The sequence below is a fragment of the Anolis carolinensis genome, chromosome 6, assembly GCF_035594765.1.
Source record: "Anolis carolinensis isolate JA03-04 chromosome 6, rAnoCar3.1.pri, whole genome shotgun sequence".
Taxonomy (NCBI): Eukaryota; Metazoa; Chordata; class Lepidosauria; order Squamata; family Dactyloidae; genus Anolis; species Anolis carolinensis.
Genome location: NC_085846.1, coordinates 117,559,382 through 117,578,293, shown reverse-complemented (window position 1 = coordinate 117,578,293; position 18,912 = coordinate 117,559,382). Strand labels below are relative to the sequence as shown.

Sequence of the window (18,912 nt, the reverse complement as noted above, 5' to 3'; positions counted from 1 at the left end):
CTTGGCTTCGTTGCCTTTACCGGGCAGAAAGAGAGGGCTGGGAGGCCACCCCGGATGTGAAACGGGTCCGCCCTTCTCCCTCAGGGAAGCCTCGAAGCTCTACAGCCGCTGGCTGACCTACTTCATGGCGGTCAAGTCCAATGGAGGCGTCTTTGTGCGAGACTCATCCCAGGTGCACCCGCTGGCTGTGCTGCTCATGACGGACACAGACATCCATGTGCGGGGTGAGTGACTCACTCTTTCTGCCAGTTTAATCAAGAGGGACATCCCCCCCCCCCCAAAAAAAAAAACCAGAAGGGGCAAGATGTCAGGAAACCCATGTCCTAACTGATTGATGAGTCAGGTCTCACCTCTGCTCATCCGTCAGACCACTCAGCAACGGCAAAGTGTCACTGACAAGAAAAACAGCATAGTCGATCTTATCTGCTGATCCCAGCGGCTGTATAACTTTTATTTCCAGAATATCTACAAAGTTAACAGCCAAAGCTATCTGGACACATCTTGCATCGGGGAGAACAAATGGAGTTTCTCTGTGTCTCTCTGAGTCTGTTATCTGTGAAACTAAGCATCTCCCCACATTCCACAGTCTATGACATATCTTCCTGTCACAGATCCTTTGCCCTTCTAGCCATAAATCAGGGCTCGCTGCAATTAACTTCTTGACTGCTGGAATGCTTGCCGGAGCAAATACACATACTTACACAGCAACAATGAATGAAACATTTCACTACATATCACAAAAACCATAACACAAGAAATATCCAGCAGCATCGCCATCAAGTCAGCTTTGATTTAGGAGTGAGGCAGGCCATTCACAGCCCTGCATTACGTAGAATCTATGGATACAGGGTATGGACTGTCCAACTGTACTGGGAGGAGTGTCCTTCCTCATAAATGTAGGGGTCTAAGAGAGGATCTTAGATACCTACTAGCTGTGCCCGGCCACGCGTTGCTGTGGCGTTGTCTTCTAACTGGCAGCAATTGGATAAAAACTATTATTCCTCTTCCTGTACTTAGGACTTTATTTTTCTTTTCTTTTTGTTGTATCAACCTAGAGCCGTGTTAATCCAGTTAAAATCTGATAATCTGTGGAAGAGGCCTAAGTGAGGCCTAACTGTGCCTGTCCCCTGGGCTGAGTAGGTTGCTAGGAGACCAAGTGGGCGGAGCTTAGCCTTCTAACTGGCAGCAATTGGATAAAAGCTATTATTCCTCTTCCTGTACTTAGGACTTTATTTTTCTTTTCTTTTTGTTGTATCAACCTAGAGCCGTGTTAATCCAGTTAAAATCTGATAATCTGTGGAAGAGGCCTAAGTGAGGCCTAACTGTGCCTGTCCCCTGGGCTGAGTAGGTTGCTAGGAGACCAAGTGGGCGGAGCTTAGCCTTCTAACTGGCAACAATTGGATAAAAACTATTATTCCCCTCCCTGTAATTAGGACTTTATTTTTCTTTTCTTTTTTGTTGTATCAACCTAGAGCCGTGAATGATGGGTTGTGTTGTCAAATTTCGAGGTTGGGGGGCCTGTAGTTTTGTTGTTTTGTCCGCTGCCCTGATGCCATCACTCTTTTATATATATAGATAGATAGATATCTTCTATTAAAAAAATTCGCATGAAGTTCTTTGCCCCCAAAATGGGAAAAGAGGCTCAAATGTGTTGCCACTTTGAATCTCCTTGTGGGGAGAAAAAGGGTATAAATAAACATAATATTAAGAATAATAATAAATAACGCAAAGACTCTCCGCAAGGAGGCTCAAAGCGGCTTACATGAAAGCATTTAAAGTGCCGTTTGCAATCTACCACGATGCCACGCTCTTTCCCCGCAGACGACGGCTGGCGCGCGACGGTCTCCCTGGTGGACAGCGACCTGCTGGTGCTGGAGGGGGACTCCTACACCATCCGGCTCCTGCGCGACTTCCGCGTGGCGCTCTCCCGGATGGTGGAGGCCTGCCTCTGCTACGAGATGGCGGCCATCCCCGGGGACCTGCACCACCAGCACAGCCAGCTCCTGGACATCCTTGTGGACCTTCTCAAAGGGCCGCCCGGCAGCTTCGGAGCCTAGGCCCCGGCACTGCGCCACCGAGGAGGAGCAGCAGCAGCAGCACCTGGACATGGGGACTTGTGTAATTTGTACAAAACGCTGTTGACAAATGTTTATTTAAATAAAGTTCTATTTATCCCTTGTGACATCATCTCTCTCCATCCCAGAAGAGCGCTCCTCCCGTCGGCTGGACGTTTGGCTCGCCTTGGGAGGGAAATCGCCGTCTCCCGCCTGCAAAGGAAGCCAATGGGATTTGTTCCAAGCCACCAAAGGACGGTGCGATGGATGCTGCCCACTCATTGCGAATAGGGCAGTGATGGCGAACCGATGACACACGTGTCCGCACTGACACGCCTAGCCATTTTTGCTGACACGCTGCCGCCTGCCGATTGATTGGATGTCTAATATCTTTTGTGGCCAAATTTGGTGTGATTTGGACCAGTGGCTTTGTTGTTTACTCCATGGGAATTATGCACATAACATTTATTTTTTTATTTATATATATATATATATATATATACACACACACACATACACACACACATACATACATACATACACACACACACACATATATATATATATATAATTCTATTATTCTATTATTATTGTAGTATATTATTATATTATTGCTATTATATTATTATTAAATCATTCATTATTCATGACTACATTGAAACTACAACAGAGAGAAATCAGCGTGGAAACTGCAAGAGGTACCATAGATTGTTGTACATGGAAATAAGGCTAGTAAATAGTTTTTGATTTATTAAATACAGTTATATACAGTAGAGTCTCACTTATCCAACATTCTGGATTATCCAACACATTTTTGTAGTCAATGTTTTCAATATATCGTGATATTTTGGTGCTAAATTTGTAAATACTGTAATTACTATATAGTATTACTGTGTATTGAACTTCTTTTTCTGTCAAATTTGTTGTATAACATGATGCTTTGGTGCTTAATTTGTAAAATCATAACCTAATTTGATGTTTAATAGGCATTTTCTTAATCTCTCCTTATTATCCAACATATTCACTTATTCAACATTCTGCCGGCCCGTTTAGCTTGGATAAGTGAGACTCTACTGTATGTATATATATATTTCTATTATTCTATTATTATTGTAGTATACTATTATATTATTGCTATTATATTATTATTAAATCATTCATTATTCATGACTACATTGAAACTAGAATAGAGAGAAATCAGCATGGAAACTGCAAGAGGTACCATAGATTGTTGCACATGGAAATAAGGCTAGTAAATAGTTTTTGATTTATTAAATACAGTTATATATTACAATTCTATATTTTTGTTATTTAAACTATATATATTGTGAAATTATGGGGTTTTTTTCTCAAAGTGACACACCACCCAAGTCATGCTAGGTTTTTTGGTGAATTTTGACACCCATCATTGGACTAGGACCTCGTGGGTTCTTCATGGAGAATGGATGGACTTCTGGACACCTACTTGGAGGAGGAGAAAAGCTTGCTTGTTGCATCAGATTTTCTGCTGTTGCATGAGAGGGAGATAGCGTTGGTCAAAGCAACTTTCAAGTGCCTGGATGTCAACGAGGTTTGCTTTGTTGCCGTGCAGTTTGGGCAGGAGACTGGGCATTTTCACTCCAAAAAAACCAGGTAGGATATGAGAAGTGTCCTTCTATGATCAGACATGGACCAGCCGTAGCCCTCCGGGTGTTTTGGACTTCAACTCCCACAATTCCTAACAGCCGGTAGGCTGTTAGGAATTGTGGGAGTTGAAGTCCAAAACACCCGGAGGGCTACGGCTGACCCATATCTAGGACCCATCTGTTCAAGGGTCAGTTCTGGTTTTGGAGCTCTGATGTCAGGAGGCTTCCATGGCATGGCTCTGGATCTTTTTTTAATGACCGAGTCGAAAAATAATAAAAGAAGAGGGACAAAGGCGCAATGTTTGCATTTGTATGTATGTGTGTATGTTTATCCTCTTTCTTCCAGAACATCATAATCATTATTATTATTATTGACACAACGACGTTGTATGACACAGCAAACAAGATAGATATGCTGGATTTCGTATCACAAAATCACAAGTCGAACACTTCCCAAGTGCCTAGGACTGTGTGATGTATTTTCGGATGATGCGTGCAGATCCCAGCAGGGTGGCCTTTTGCAGTTGGCAGGTCGTAATTTTGTCAATGTCTATTGTTTCCAAATGCCGGCTGAGATCTTTTGGCACGGCACCCAATGTGCCCATCACCACCGGGACCACCTGCACTGGTTTCTGCCAGAGTCTTTGCAGTTCAATCTTGAGGTCCTGATAGCAGCTGAGTTTTTCCTGTTGTTTTTCATTAATTCGACTGTCACCTGGGATGGCGACATCAATGATCCAAACCTTTTTCTTTTCCACGACTGTGATGTCTGGTGTGTTGTGTTCCAGAACTTTGTCAGTCTGGATTCGGAAGTCCCACAGTATCTTTGCGTGCTCATTTTCCAAGACTTTTGTAAGTTTGTGATCCCACCAGTTCTTTGCTGCTGGCAGGTGGTACTTGAGGCATAAGTTCCAATGAATCATTTGGGCCACATAGTTGTGCCTCTGTTTGTAGTCTGTCTGTGCAATTTTCTTACAGCAGCTGAGGAGATGATCCATGGTTTCATCGGTTTCCTTGCACAGTCTGCATTTTGGGTCATCAGCTGATTTTTCAATCTTGGCCTTAATTGCATTTGTTCTGATGGCTTGCTCCTGGGCTGCAAGGATCAGGCCTTATTATTATTATTATTATTATTATTATTATTATTATTATTATTATTATTATTGCTAGCTGCAAAAGGCCACCCAACTGGGATCTGCACGCATCATCCAAAAATACATCACACAGTCCTAAATGCTTGGGTAGTGTTCGACTTTTGATTCTGTGATACGAAATCCAGCATATCTATCTCGTTTGCTGTGTCATACTATGTCGTTGTGTCAATACTAATACTAATAATTTTATTTTTCTATCCCGCCTCCCAACGCCCCGTAGGGACTCAGGGCGGCTCGTCGTCATCGTCTCACTCGGTCAGTCGTCTCAGACTTTTCATGACCTCCTGGACCAGTCCAGGCCAGAGCTCCCTGTCGGCCGCCCCCAGTTCCTTCAAGGTCAAGCCAGTCACTTCAAGGATACTGTCCGTCCATCTCGCCCTTTATCGGCCTCTCTTCCCTTTTCCTTCCTTTTTCCCAGCATCGTGATCTTCTCCAAGCTTTCCTGTCTCCTCCTGATGTGGCCAAAATACTTCAACTTTGCCTCCAATATCCTTCCCTCCAGTGAGCAGCCACTGGGCATTATTTCCTGGAGGATGGACTGGTTGGATCTTCTTGCCAAGGTCCAAGGCACTCTCAGGATGTTCCTCCAGCACCAGAGTTCAAAAGCATCTCTCTTCCTTCCTTCGCTCAGCCTTCCTTATGGTCCAGCTCTCGCATCCATAGGTCACTATGGGGAATACCATGGCTTTGATTATGCGGACCTTCATTGCCAGTGTGGTGATGTCTCTGCTCTTCACTATTTTGTCAAGGTTGGTCCTTGCTCTCCTCCCAAGAAGGAAACATCTTCTGATTTCCTGGCTGTAGGAATCTTCGCACCTAGAAACACAAAGTCTGTCCCTGCCTCCACGTTTTCTCCCTCTATTTGCCAGTTATCTATAGGTGTAGTTGCCATGATCTTGGTTTTCTTGATGTTTAACTGCAACCCGGCTTTGGCACTTTCTTCTTTTTCCCCCTTGCTGATAAGGCTCCTCAACTCCTCCTCACTTTCAGCTTTCATCAGAGTGGTATCATCTGCATACCTAAGTTGTTCATGTTTCTTCCAGAAATTTTAACTCTGGCCTTGGATTCCTCAAGCCCCGCATGTCGCATGATGTGTTCTGCGCACAAGTTGAATAGGGAGGGTGAGAGGACCCAGCCCTGATGTCCGCACTCCTTTCCCAATCTTGAACCCGTCTCCTGTTCCGTGCTCTGTTCTGACTGTGGCTACTTGGTCTTTATACAGATTCCTCAGGAGACAGACAAGGGGACTTGGTCTCCCCAGACCACCAAGAACATGCCATAGTTTGTTATGAGCCACACAGTCAAAGGCTTTAGAATAGTCAATAAAGCAGAAGTAGATGTTTTTCTGAAACTCCCTGGCTTCCTCCATCATCCAGCATCCAGATATTGGCAATTTGGTCTCTGGTTCCTCTGCCTTTTCTGAACCCAGCTTGGACATCTGGCAGCTCTCGCTCCATGTCTTGCTGGAGTCTGCCTTGCAGGATCTTGAGCATTACCTTCCTGGCATGGGAAATAAGGGCCACTGTACGGAAGTTTGAGCATTCTTTAGCATTTCCCTTTTTGGGTATGGGGATATAAATTGATTTTTTCCAATCTGATGGCCAATCTTGTGTCTTCCATATTTGCTGGCATATGGCATGCATCACCTTGACAGCATCATCTTCCAAGATTTTAAACAACTCAGCTGGGATCCCGTCGTCTCCTGCTGCCTTGTTATTGGCAATGCTTCTTAAGGTCCATTCAACCTCGCTCTTCATGATGTCTGGTTCTAATTCACTCACCACACCATCAAAGCTATCCTTGATATTATCTTTCCTATACAGATCTTCTACATATTCTTGTCACCTTCTCTTGATCTCTTCAGCTTGATCTCTTCAGCTGGGATCCCGTCGTCTCCTGCTGCCTTGTTATTGGCAATGCTTCTTAAGGCCCATTCAACCTCACTCCTCAGGATGTCTGGTTCTAGTTCACTCACCACACCGTCAAAGCTATCATCGATATTATCATCTTTCCTATACATCATCATCATCATCATCATCATCATCATTATTATTATAAGATGTGCTACTTCAATTTGTGAGTGCAGACCCCATTGATAGGAAGAGTTGGTCGGTTGTCCAGGTTGGTTGATGAGGAGCCCTTGATGAACTAACCTGGACGCAGCATATTATTGGAGAATACAATAATGCTGGACCACTCTCACAACCACCATGTCAGTCGACACAGAGAAGCCACTGCAATCCACATTAAACAGGTGGACAATTTCAACAGAAAGGAGGAAACCATGAAAGTGAACAAAATCTTGCTACCAGTATTTAAAAACTCTAAAATCAGGACAGTAAATAAAGAGCAACACTCAGAAAACAGGGGAAATCCAGACAAGAAACAGACTGACCTATTGGTTATTACCAAATCAGGGTCTGCCTAAGAAGGAAACTAATTGGGACTTAGTAAAAGACTTTTTAAAACAGATGCAATTAGATCTCATTTGCTGAAGTTGCTCAATCAGAAGGAAAGAAGAAGGCGAAGGGGAAGTAGTATTGCCATAGTAAGACATTCAGGTGGAATGAACTTAAGAACCAGGAAAAGCAAGATAGAAGTCAACCATTTTTTTTATTTCCCCCCTCTTTTCCCTACTTCTTCTATATATATAAAAGAGTGATGGCATCACGGCGACGCACAAAACAACAAAACTACAGGCCCCCCAACCTCGAAATTTGACAACACAACCCATCATTCACGGCTCTAGGTTGATACAACAAAAGGAAAAGAAAAATAAAGTCCTAATTAGAGAGAGAGAGGAATAATTGCTTTTATCCAATTGCTGCCAGTTAGAAGGCTAAGCTCCTCCAACTTGGTCTCCTAGCAACCCAATAAAAAATAATAAAAAACACTAAAAATTAATACAATAAAATACTATAATAACAGAAAATAACTAAAAATAATACAAGAAAATAATAAAATATAATAAATAAAAATATAACTTACAATAAAACTACAGGCCCCCCAACCTCGAAATTTGACGACACAACCCATCATCCACGCCTCTAGGTTGATACAACAAAAAGAAAAGAAAAATAAAGTCCTAATTAGAGAGAGAGGAATAATTGCTTTTATCCAATTGCTGCCAGTTAGAAGGCTAAGCTCCTCCAACTTGGTCTCCTAGCAACCCAATAAAAAATAATAAAAAAACACTAAAAATTAATACAATAAAATACTATAATAACAGAAAATAACTAAAAATAATACAAGAAAATAATAAAATATAATAAATAAAAATATAACTTACAATAAAATTAATAAAAAAATGCAAATAACGTCAAATAAACATTACACAACAATTTTTAATCAATACCACCACCACTTTGCCACAGCAACGCGTGGCCGGGCACAGCTAGTTTCTATATAAATCAATGTTCTCCCACTTTCAATGTTCACTATATATTCACACACACGGTAGAGTCTCACTTATCCAAGCCTCGCTTATCCAAGCCTCTGGATTATCCAACGCATTTTTGTAGTCAATGTTTTCAATACATCGTGATATTTTGGTGATAAATTCGTAAATACAGTCATTACAACATAGCATTACTGCGTATTGAACTACTTTTTTTGTCAAATTTGTTGTATAACATGATGTTTTGGTGCTTAATTTGTAAAACCATAACCTAATTTGATGTTTAATAGGCTTTTCCTTAATCCCTCCTTATTATCCAAGATATTCGCTTATCCAAGGTTCTGCCGGCCCGTTTAGCTTGGATAAGTGAGACTTTACTGTGTGTATATAGTAATAGTAATTACTGTATTTACAAATTTAGCACCAAAATATCACGATGTATTGAAAACATTGACTACAAAAATGCATTGGATAATCCAGAACCTTGGATAAGTGAGACTCTATATATGTGTGTGTGTGTGTGTGTGTGTGTGTGTATATATATATATATATATATATATTCTTGGTTTTCTTCTTCTCTGGTTTGGTTATCTTTCATAAAACTTGAATAAAAAAAAATTTTTTTTTGAATCAAAAGAAACAACCAGGGCCAGCTAACACCTCCCGACAAAGGATTCCCCCAGGCAGGAAGCAGCCAGGCTTTGAAGCTTGCAAGGCCATTCAAGCCGACCAATAGCAACATTCTACAGTTGACACAGCCCAATCCCTCTAGGCAGATGGCCATCCAGGTTAAGTGTCCCCAGAAGAGGCAAAGGACTTAAAAGGCAGGTGGCAACTTACTTTTCAGTCCAAGAGGAAATATTTCCCAGCAGAATTATATTATTAATAATAATTGGCTGTTCAAACCGCATTCCTTCTCCAGTAGTTCCAACCACGGCTTGTGTTTTGCTCATTGGGACTACATTTCCCGGCATGCCTCGCTCCCAAGCACATTTTTTTTCCCCCATCGATCGATTTCTCCGGCATCTGCTGCTTCTGCCTGGCTCTGGAGCTGGGGCTTGTGGTGGGGCTGAGTCTTCCTTTGGGTCCGTCCCTTTGTCCTTTCCCCCTCCCATTGGCAGCCATGGAGGCGCAGGTAAGGCCGCCTTGGGTAAGGACTCTGAGCATGTGCAGAGTGCAAAGTGCATCTCTAGAGCAGGGGTCCTCAAACTTTTTAAGCCGAGGGCCGGTCCACAATCCTTCAGACTGTTGAGGGGCCGGATTATCATTTGAAAAAAAAATACACAAACAAATTCCTATGCATACTGCATATGTCTTATTTGTAGTGCAAAAACAACAACAACAACAAGAACAAGAACAATGAAAGAACAATACAATATTTAAAAATAAAAACAATTTTAACCAACATACATTAATCAGGATTTCAATGGGAAGTGTGGTCCTGCTTCTGGCCAATGAGATAGTCAAGTTAATTAGGGTTGTTGTTGTTGTTGTTGTTGTTGTTGTGTGCCTTCAAGTCATTTCAGACTTTGGGCGAGCCTAAGTCTAAAATGTATTTATTTATTTATTTATTTACTGCATTTATTTACTACATTTGTATCACACCCTTCTCACCCCAAAGGGGACTCAGAGTGGCTTACAAATTATATGTACATACAATATATTATATTATTAGCATAGCACAATATTAGCATTATATGTTACTATATTGCACTATACCACTATACTGTAATATTGTTAGTAATATTATATGTAATATAGAATATATAATTAATATTATTATATGGTATTATTATTAGTGTTATATTGTATTACATTATAATATTATTATCAATATTATATGTACATACAATATATTATATTATTAGCATAGCACAAATATTAGCATTTTATATTACTTTATTGAGCTATACCACTATACTGTAATATTATTAGTAATATTATATGTAATATAGAATATATAACTAATATTATTATATGGTATTATTATTAGTGTTATATTGTATTACATTATAATATTATTATCAATATTATATGTACATACAATGTATTATATTATTAGCATAGCACAATATTAGCATTATATATTACTATATTGAACTATAGCACTATACTGTAATATTGTTAGTAATATTATATGTAATATAGAATATATAATTAATATTATTATATGGTATTATTATTATTAGAGTTATATTGTATTACATTATAATATTATTATCAATATTATATGTACATACAATATATTATATTATTAGCATAGCACAATATTAGCATTATATATTACTATATTGAACTATACCACTATACTGTAATATTGTTAGTAATATTATATGTAATGTAGAATATATAATTAATATTATTATATGGTATTATTATTAGTGTTATATTGTATTACATTATAATATTATTATCAATATTATATGTACATACAATATATTATATTATTAGCATAGCACAATATTAGCATTATATATTACTATATTGAACTATACCACTATACTGTAATATTGTTAGTAATATTATATGTAATATAGAATATATAATTAATATTATTATATGGTATTATTATTATTAGAGTTATATTGTATTACATTATAATATTATTATCAATATTATATGTACATACAATATATTATATTATTAGCCTAGCACAATATTAGCATTATATATTACTATATTGAACTATACCACTATACTGTAATATTGTTAGTAATATTATATGTAATATAGAATATATAATTAATATTATGATATGGTATTATTATTATTAGTGTTATATTGTATTACATTATAATATTATTATCAATATTATATGTACATACAATATATTATATTATTAGCCTAGCACAATATTAGCATTATATATTACTATATTGAACTATAGCACTATACTGTAATATTGTTAGTAATATTATATGTAATATAGAATATATAATTAATATTATTATATGGTATTATTATTAGTGTTATATTGTATTACATTATAATATTATTATCAATATTATATGTACATACAATATATTATATTATTAGCATAGCACAATATTAGCATTATATATTACTATATTGAACTATACCACTATACTGTAATATTGTTAGTAATATTATATGTAATGTAGAATATATAATTAATATTATTATATGGTATTATTATTAGTGTTATATTGTATTACATTATAATATTATTATCAATATTATATGTACATACAATATATTATATTATTAGCATAGCACAATATTAGCATTATATATTACTATATTGAACTATACCACTATACTGTAATATTGTTAGTAATATTATATGTAATATAGAATATATAATTAATATTATTATATGGTATTATTATTAGTGTTATATTGTATTACATTATAATATTATTATCAATATTATATGTACATACAATATATTATATTATTAGCATAGCACAAATATTAGCATTATATATTACTCTATTGAACTATACCACTATACTGTAATATTGTTAGTAATATTATATGTAATGTAGAATATATAATTAATATTATTATATGGTATTATTATTAGATTTATATTGTATTACATTATAATATTATTATCAATATTCTATGTACATACAATATATTATATTATTAGCCTAGCACAATATTAGCATTATATATTACTATATTGAACTATACCACTATACTGTAATATTGTTAGTAATATTATATGTAATATAGAATATATAATTAATATTATTATATGGTATTATTATTATTAGAGTTATATTGTATTACATTATAATATTATTATCAATATTATATGTACATACAATATATTATATTATTAGCCTAGCACAATATTACCATTATATATTACTATATTGAACTATACCACTATACTGTAATATTATTAGTAATATTATATGTAATGTAGAATATATAATTAATATTATTATATGGTATTATTATTAGTGTTATATTGTATTACATTATAATATTATTATCAATATTATATGTACATACAATGTATTATATTATTAGCATAGCACAATATTAGCATTATATATTACTATATTGAACTATACCACTATACTGTAATATTGTTAGTAATATTATATGTAATATAGAATATATAATTAATATTATTATATGGTATTATTATTAGTGTTATATTGTATTACATTATAATATTATTATCAATATTATATGTACATACAATATATTATATTATTAGCATAGCACAATATTAGCATTATATATTACTATATTGAACTATACCACTATACTGTAATATTGTTAGTAATATTATATGTAATATAGAATATATAATTAATATTATTATATGGTATTATTATTAGTGTTATATTGTATTACATTATAATATTATTATCAATATTATATGTACATACAATATATTATATTATTAGCATAGCACAAATATTAGCATTATATATTACTCTATTGAACTATACCACTATACTGTAATATTGTTAGTAATATTATATGTAATATAGAATATATAATTAATATTATTATATGGTATTATTATTAGATTTATATTGTATTACATTATAATATTATTATCAATATTCTATGTACATACAATATATTATATTATTAGCCTAGCACAATATTAGCATTATATATTACTATATTGAACTATACCACTATACTGTAATATTGTTAGTAATATTATATGTAATATAGAATATATAATTAATATTATTATATGGTATTATTATTATTAGAGTTATATTGTATTACATTATAATATTATTATCAATATTATATGTACATACAATATATTATATTATTAGCCTAGCACAATATTACCATTATATATTACTATATTGAACTATACCACTATACTGTAATATTATTAGTAATATTATATGTAATGTAGAATATATAATTAATATTATTATATGGTATTATTATTAGTGTTATATTGTATTACATTATAATATTATTATCAATATTATATGTACATACAATGTATTATATTATTAGCATAGCACAATATTAGCATTATATATTACTATATTGAACTATACCACTATACTGTAATATTGTTAGTAATATTATATGTAATATAGAATATATAATTAATATTATTATATGGTATTATTATTATTAGAGTTATATTGTATTACATTATAATATTATTATCAATATTATATGTACATACAATATATTATATTATTAGCCTAGCACAATATTACCATTATATATTACTATATTGAACTATACCACTATACTGTAATATTATTAGTAATATTATATGTAATGTAGAATATATAATTAATATTATTATATGGTATTATTATTAGTGTTATATTGTATTACATTATAATATTATTATCAATATTCTATGTATATACAATATATTATATTAGAAAACTGAGGGCGGGGGCCAGGCAAATGGCCTTGGAGGGCCGCATCCGGCCCCCGGGCCTTAGTTTGGGGACCCCTGCTCTAGACTGTAGAATTAACACGGTTTGATGCCACTTTGGATGCAATGGGATCCTGGGAGTTGTAGTTTTGCAAGGCCCTTAAGCCACCTCTGGGTAAATTCACACTATAAAAATACAGCAGTTTGAGACCACTTTCGTGGCACCATGGCTCAATGCAATGGGGTCCTGGGAGTTGTGGTTTTGCAAGGCTCTCAACCTTCTTTGGCTGCATCTACATTGTAGAATTAATGCGCCTTTAATTGCCAGGGCTCCATGCAATGGGATCCTGGGAGGTGTAGTTTTGCAAGGCCCTTATCCCTTCTCTGGGTAAATTCACACTGTAGAAATACAGCAATTTGAGATCATTTCTGTGGCACCATGGCTCCATGCAATGGGGTCCTGGGAGTTGTAGTTTTGCAAGGCCCTTTTTCTGCATCTACAGTGTAGGATTAATCAGTTTTACCTGCCATGGCTCATTAAAATATTTATTTTTATTATCATTTTAATTATTATTATTATTGTTAACTGTAAGGACTTGAGACAAGGTACAGTATAGTTAAAATATGCAGATAAAAACATAGTTAAAATACATGGATAAAATCATAAGGCCATAAGTGTAGGTATGGTTAAAATATACAGATAAAAACATAATTAAAATACATAGATAAAATCATAAGGCCATTAGTGTAGGTACAGTATTGTTAAAATATGCAAATAAAAACATAGTTAAAATACATAGATAAAAACATAAGAATATTAGTGTATATTAATGTAGTCTTAGGACTGAAGCACATTAAAATATTTATTATTATTATTATTATTATTATTATTATTATTATTATTATTAACAGCAAGGGCTTGAGACAAGCTACAGTATAGTTAAAATATGCAGATAAAAACATAGGTAAAATACATAGATAAAATCATAAGGCCATTAGTGTATATTAATGTAGTCTTAGGACTGAAGCACATTAAAATATTTATTATTATTATTATTATTATTATTATTATTAACAGCAAGGGCTTGAGACAATGTACAGTATAGTTAAAATATGCAGATAAAAACATAGTTAAAATACATAGATAAAATCATAAGACCATTAGTGTATATTAATGTAGTCCTAGGACTGAAACACATTAAAATATTATTATTATTATTATTATTATTATTATTATTAACAGTAAGGGCTTGAGATAAGGTACAGTATAGTTAAAATATACAGATAAAAACATAGTTAAAATACATAGATAAAATCATAAGGCCATTAGTGTAGGTACAGTATTGTTAAAATATGCAGATAAAAACATTGTTAAAATACATAGATAAAATCATAAGACCATTAGTGTATATTAATGTAGTCCTAGGACTGAAACACATTAAATATTTATTATTATTATTATTATTATTATTATTATTATTATTATTATTAACTGCAAGGGATTGAGACAAGGTACAGTATTGTTAAAATATGCAGATAAAAACATAGTTAAAATACATAGATAAAATCATAAGGCCATTAGTGTAGGTACAGTATTGTTAAAATATGCAAATAAAAACATAGTTAAAATACATAGATAAAATCATAAGAATATTAGTGTATATTAATGTAGTCTTAGGACTGAAACACATTAAAATATTTATTATTATTATTATTATTATTATTATTATTATTAACAGTAAGGGCTTGAGACAAGGTACAGTATAGTTAAAATATGCAGATAAAAACATAGTTAAAATACATAGATAAAATCATAAGGCCATTAGTGTAGGTACAGTATTGTTAAAATATGCAAATAAAAACATAGTTAAAATACATAGATAAAATCATAAGAATATTAGTGTATATTAATGTAGTCTTAGGACTGAAACACATTAAAATATTTATTATTATTATTATTATTATTATTATTATTATTATTATTATTATTATTAACAGTAAGGGCTTGAGACAAGGTACAGTATAGTTAAAATATGCAGATAAAAACATAGTTAAAATAAATAGATAAAATCATAAGGCCATTAGTGTATATTAATGTAGTCTTAGGACTGAAACACATTAAAATATTTATTATTATTATTATTATTATTATTATTAACAGTAAGGGCTTGAGACAAGGTACAGTATAGTTAAAATATGCAGATAAAAACATAGTTAAAATAAATAGATAAAATCATAAGGCCATTAGTGTAGGTACAGTATTGTTAAAATATGCAAATAAAAACATAGTTAAAATACATAGATAAAATCATAAGAATATTAGTGTATATTCATGTAGTCTTAGGACTGAAACACATTAAAATATTTATTATTATTATTATTATTATTATTATTATTAACAGCAAGGGCTTGAGACAAGGTACAGTATAGTTAAAATATGCAGATAAAAACATAGTTAAAATACATAGATACAATCATAAGGCCATTAATATAGGTACAGTATTGTTAAAATATGCAAATAAAAACATAGTTAAAATACATAGATAAAATCATAAGACCATTAGTGTATATTAATGTAGTCCTAGGACTGAAACACATTAAAATATTATTATTATTATTATTATTATTATTATTATTAACAGCAAGGGCTTGAGACAAGCTACAGTATAGTTAAAATATGCAGATAAAAACATAGGTAAAATACATAGATAAAATCATAAGGCCATTAGTGTATATTAATGTAGTCTTAGGACTGAAACACATTAAAATATTTATTATTATTATTATTATTATTATTATTAACAGTAAGGGCTTGAGACAAGGTACAGTATAGTTAAAATATGCAGATAAAAACATAGTTAAAATAAATAGATAAAATCATAAGGCCATTAGTGTAGGTACAGTATTGTTAAAATATGCAAATAAAAACATAGTTAAAATACATAGATAAAATCATAAGAATATTAGTGTATATTCATGTAGTCTTAGGACTGAAACACATTAAAATATTTATTATTATTATTATTATTATTATTATTATTAACAGCAAGGGCTTGAGACAAGATACAGTATAGTTAAAATATGCATATGCAGTTTTTTGCTATTAGCAATTTTGCTGCAGTTATCAAATTAGAAACCAATTCTTTCTCCTCTTGTGAGAGGATACAGGGAATGCTGTGGATGTAGCCTACCTGGATTTCAGTAAGGCCTTCGACAAAGTCCCCCACGACCTTCTGGCAAGGAAACTAGTAAAATGTGGGCTAGACAAAACTACGGTGAGGTGGATCTGTAATTGGCTAAGCGAACGAACCCAAAGGGTGATTCTCACCAATGCGTCGTCTTCATCATGGAAAGAAGTGACAAGTGGAGTGCCACAAGCAGGGCTCCGTCCTGGGCCCGGTTCTGTTCAGGATCTTTATTAACGACTTAGACGAAGGGTTCGAAGGCACGATCATCAAGTTTGCAGACGACACAAAACTCGGAGGGATAGCTAACACTCCAGAAGACAGGAGCCGAATCCAAAACGATCTTGACAGACTAGAGAGATGATTGGCCAAAACTAACAAAATGAAGTTCAACAGGGACAAATGCAAGAGACTTCACTTCGGCAGAAAAAATGGAAATCAAAGATACAGAATGGGGGACAATGCCTGGCTTGACAGCAGTGTGTGCGAAAAAGACCTTGGAGTCCTCGTGGACAACAAGTTAAACATGAGCCAACAATGTGATGCGGCTGCTAAAAAAGCCAATGCGATTCTGGCCTGCATCAATAGGGGAATAGCGTCTAGATCAGGGGTCCCCAAACTAAGGCCCGGGGGCCGGATGCGGCCCTCCGAGGACATTTACCCGGCCCCCGCCCTCAGTTTTATAATATAATATATTGTATATACATATAATATTGATAATAATACTATAATGTAATACAATATAACACTAATAATAATACCATATAATAATATTAATTATATATTCTATATTACATATAACATTACTAATAATATTACAGTATAGTGGTATAGTTCAATAAAGTAATATATAATGCTAATATTGTGCTATGCTAATAATATAATATATTGTATGTACATATAATATTGATAATAATATTATAATGTAATACAATATAACACTAATAATAATACCATATAATAATATTAATTATATATTCTATATTACATATAACATTACTAATAATATTACAGTATAGTGGTATAGTTCAATATAGTAATATATAATGCTAATATTGTGCTATGCTAATAATATAATATATTGTATATACATATAATATTGATAATAATACTATAATGTAATACAATATAACACTAATAATAATACCATATAATAATATTAATTATATATTCTATATTACATATAACATTACTAATAATATTACAGTATAGTGGTATAGTTCAATAAAGTAATATATAATGCTAATATTGTGCTATGCTAATAATATAATATATTGTATGTACATATAATTTGTAAGCCACTCTGAGTCCCCTTTGGGGTGAGAAGGGTGTGATACAAATGTAGTAAATAAATGCAGTAAATAAATAAATAATAAATAAATACATTTTAGACTTAGGCTCGCCCAAAGTCTGAAATGACTTGAAGACACACAACAACAACAGCAACAACAACAACAACAACAACCCTAATTAACTTGACTATCTCATTGGCCAGAAGCAGGAGCACACTTCCCATTGAAATCCTGATAAATGTATGTTGGTTAAAATTATTTTTATTTTTAAATATTGTATTGTTCTTTCATTGTTGTTGTTGTTGTTGTTTTTGCACTACAAATAAAACATGTGCAGTGTGCAGCGGAATTTGTTTGTATTTTTTTTTTCAAATGATAATCCGGCCCCTCAACAGTCTGAAGGATTGTGGACCGGCCCTCGGCTTAAAAAGTTTGAGGACCCCTGGTCTAGATCCATGCTCCCCTTATTCTATTCTGCCTTGGTCAGACCACACCTGGAATCACACTGTGTCCAATTCTGGGCACCGCAGTTGAAGGGAGATGTTGACAAGCTGGAAAGCGTCCAGAGGAGGACAACTAAAATGATCAAGGGTCTGGAGAACAAGCCCTATGAGGAGCGGCTTAAAGAGCTGGGCATGTTTAGCCTGCAGAAGAGAAGGCTGAGAGGAGACATGATGAGAGCCATGTACAAATATGTGAAGGGAAGTCATAGGGAGGAGGGAGGGAGCTTGTTTTCTGCTGCCCTGCAGACTAGGACACAAGGGAACAAGGGCTTCAAACTACAGGAAAGGAAGGAGATTCCACCTGAACATCAGGAAGAACTTCCTCACTGTGAGAAGGGCTGTTCAG

The 18,912-nt window shown here is 33.7% G+C and overlaps 2 protein-coding genes across 10 annotated transcripts in view; both read left to right on the top strand.

Annotated features, from left to right (window-relative positions):
- dhx30 (DExH-box helicase 30) overlaps positions 1 to 2,182 on the top strand; it is a 39,304-nt gene extending 37,122 nt beyond the window's left edge. For all 7 annotated transcript variants that reach the window (XM_062984590.1, XM_062984589.1, XM_062984592.1 and 4 more), the window contains 2 exons: positions 85 to 224; positions 1,822 to 2,182. In XM_062984590.1, the coding sequence (XP_062840660.1) occupies positions 85 to 224; positions 1,822 to 2,057 (376 nt within the window). In that variant the 3' untranslated portion in view covers positions 2,058 to 2,182. The remainder of the gene's footprint in view (positions 1 to 84; positions 225 to 1,821) is intronic.
- A 6,788-nt stretch (positions 2,183 to 8,970) lies between these two features.
- LOC103281103 (zinc finger protein 771) overlaps positions 8,971 to 18,912 on the top strand; it is a 23,459-nt gene continuing 13,517 nt past the window's right edge. For 2 of the 3 annotated variants that reach the window (XM_062984587.1, XM_062984585.1), the window contains exon 1: positions 8,972 to 9,365. In XM_062984587.1, the coding sequence (XP_062840657.1) occupies positions 9,354 to 9,365 (12 nt within the window). In that variant the 5' untranslated portion in view covers positions 8,972 to 9,353. Of the gene's footprint in view, positions 9,366 to 18,912 lie in introns of all 3 variants that reach the window. The other variant, XM_062984586.1, reaches the window with a different exon arrangement.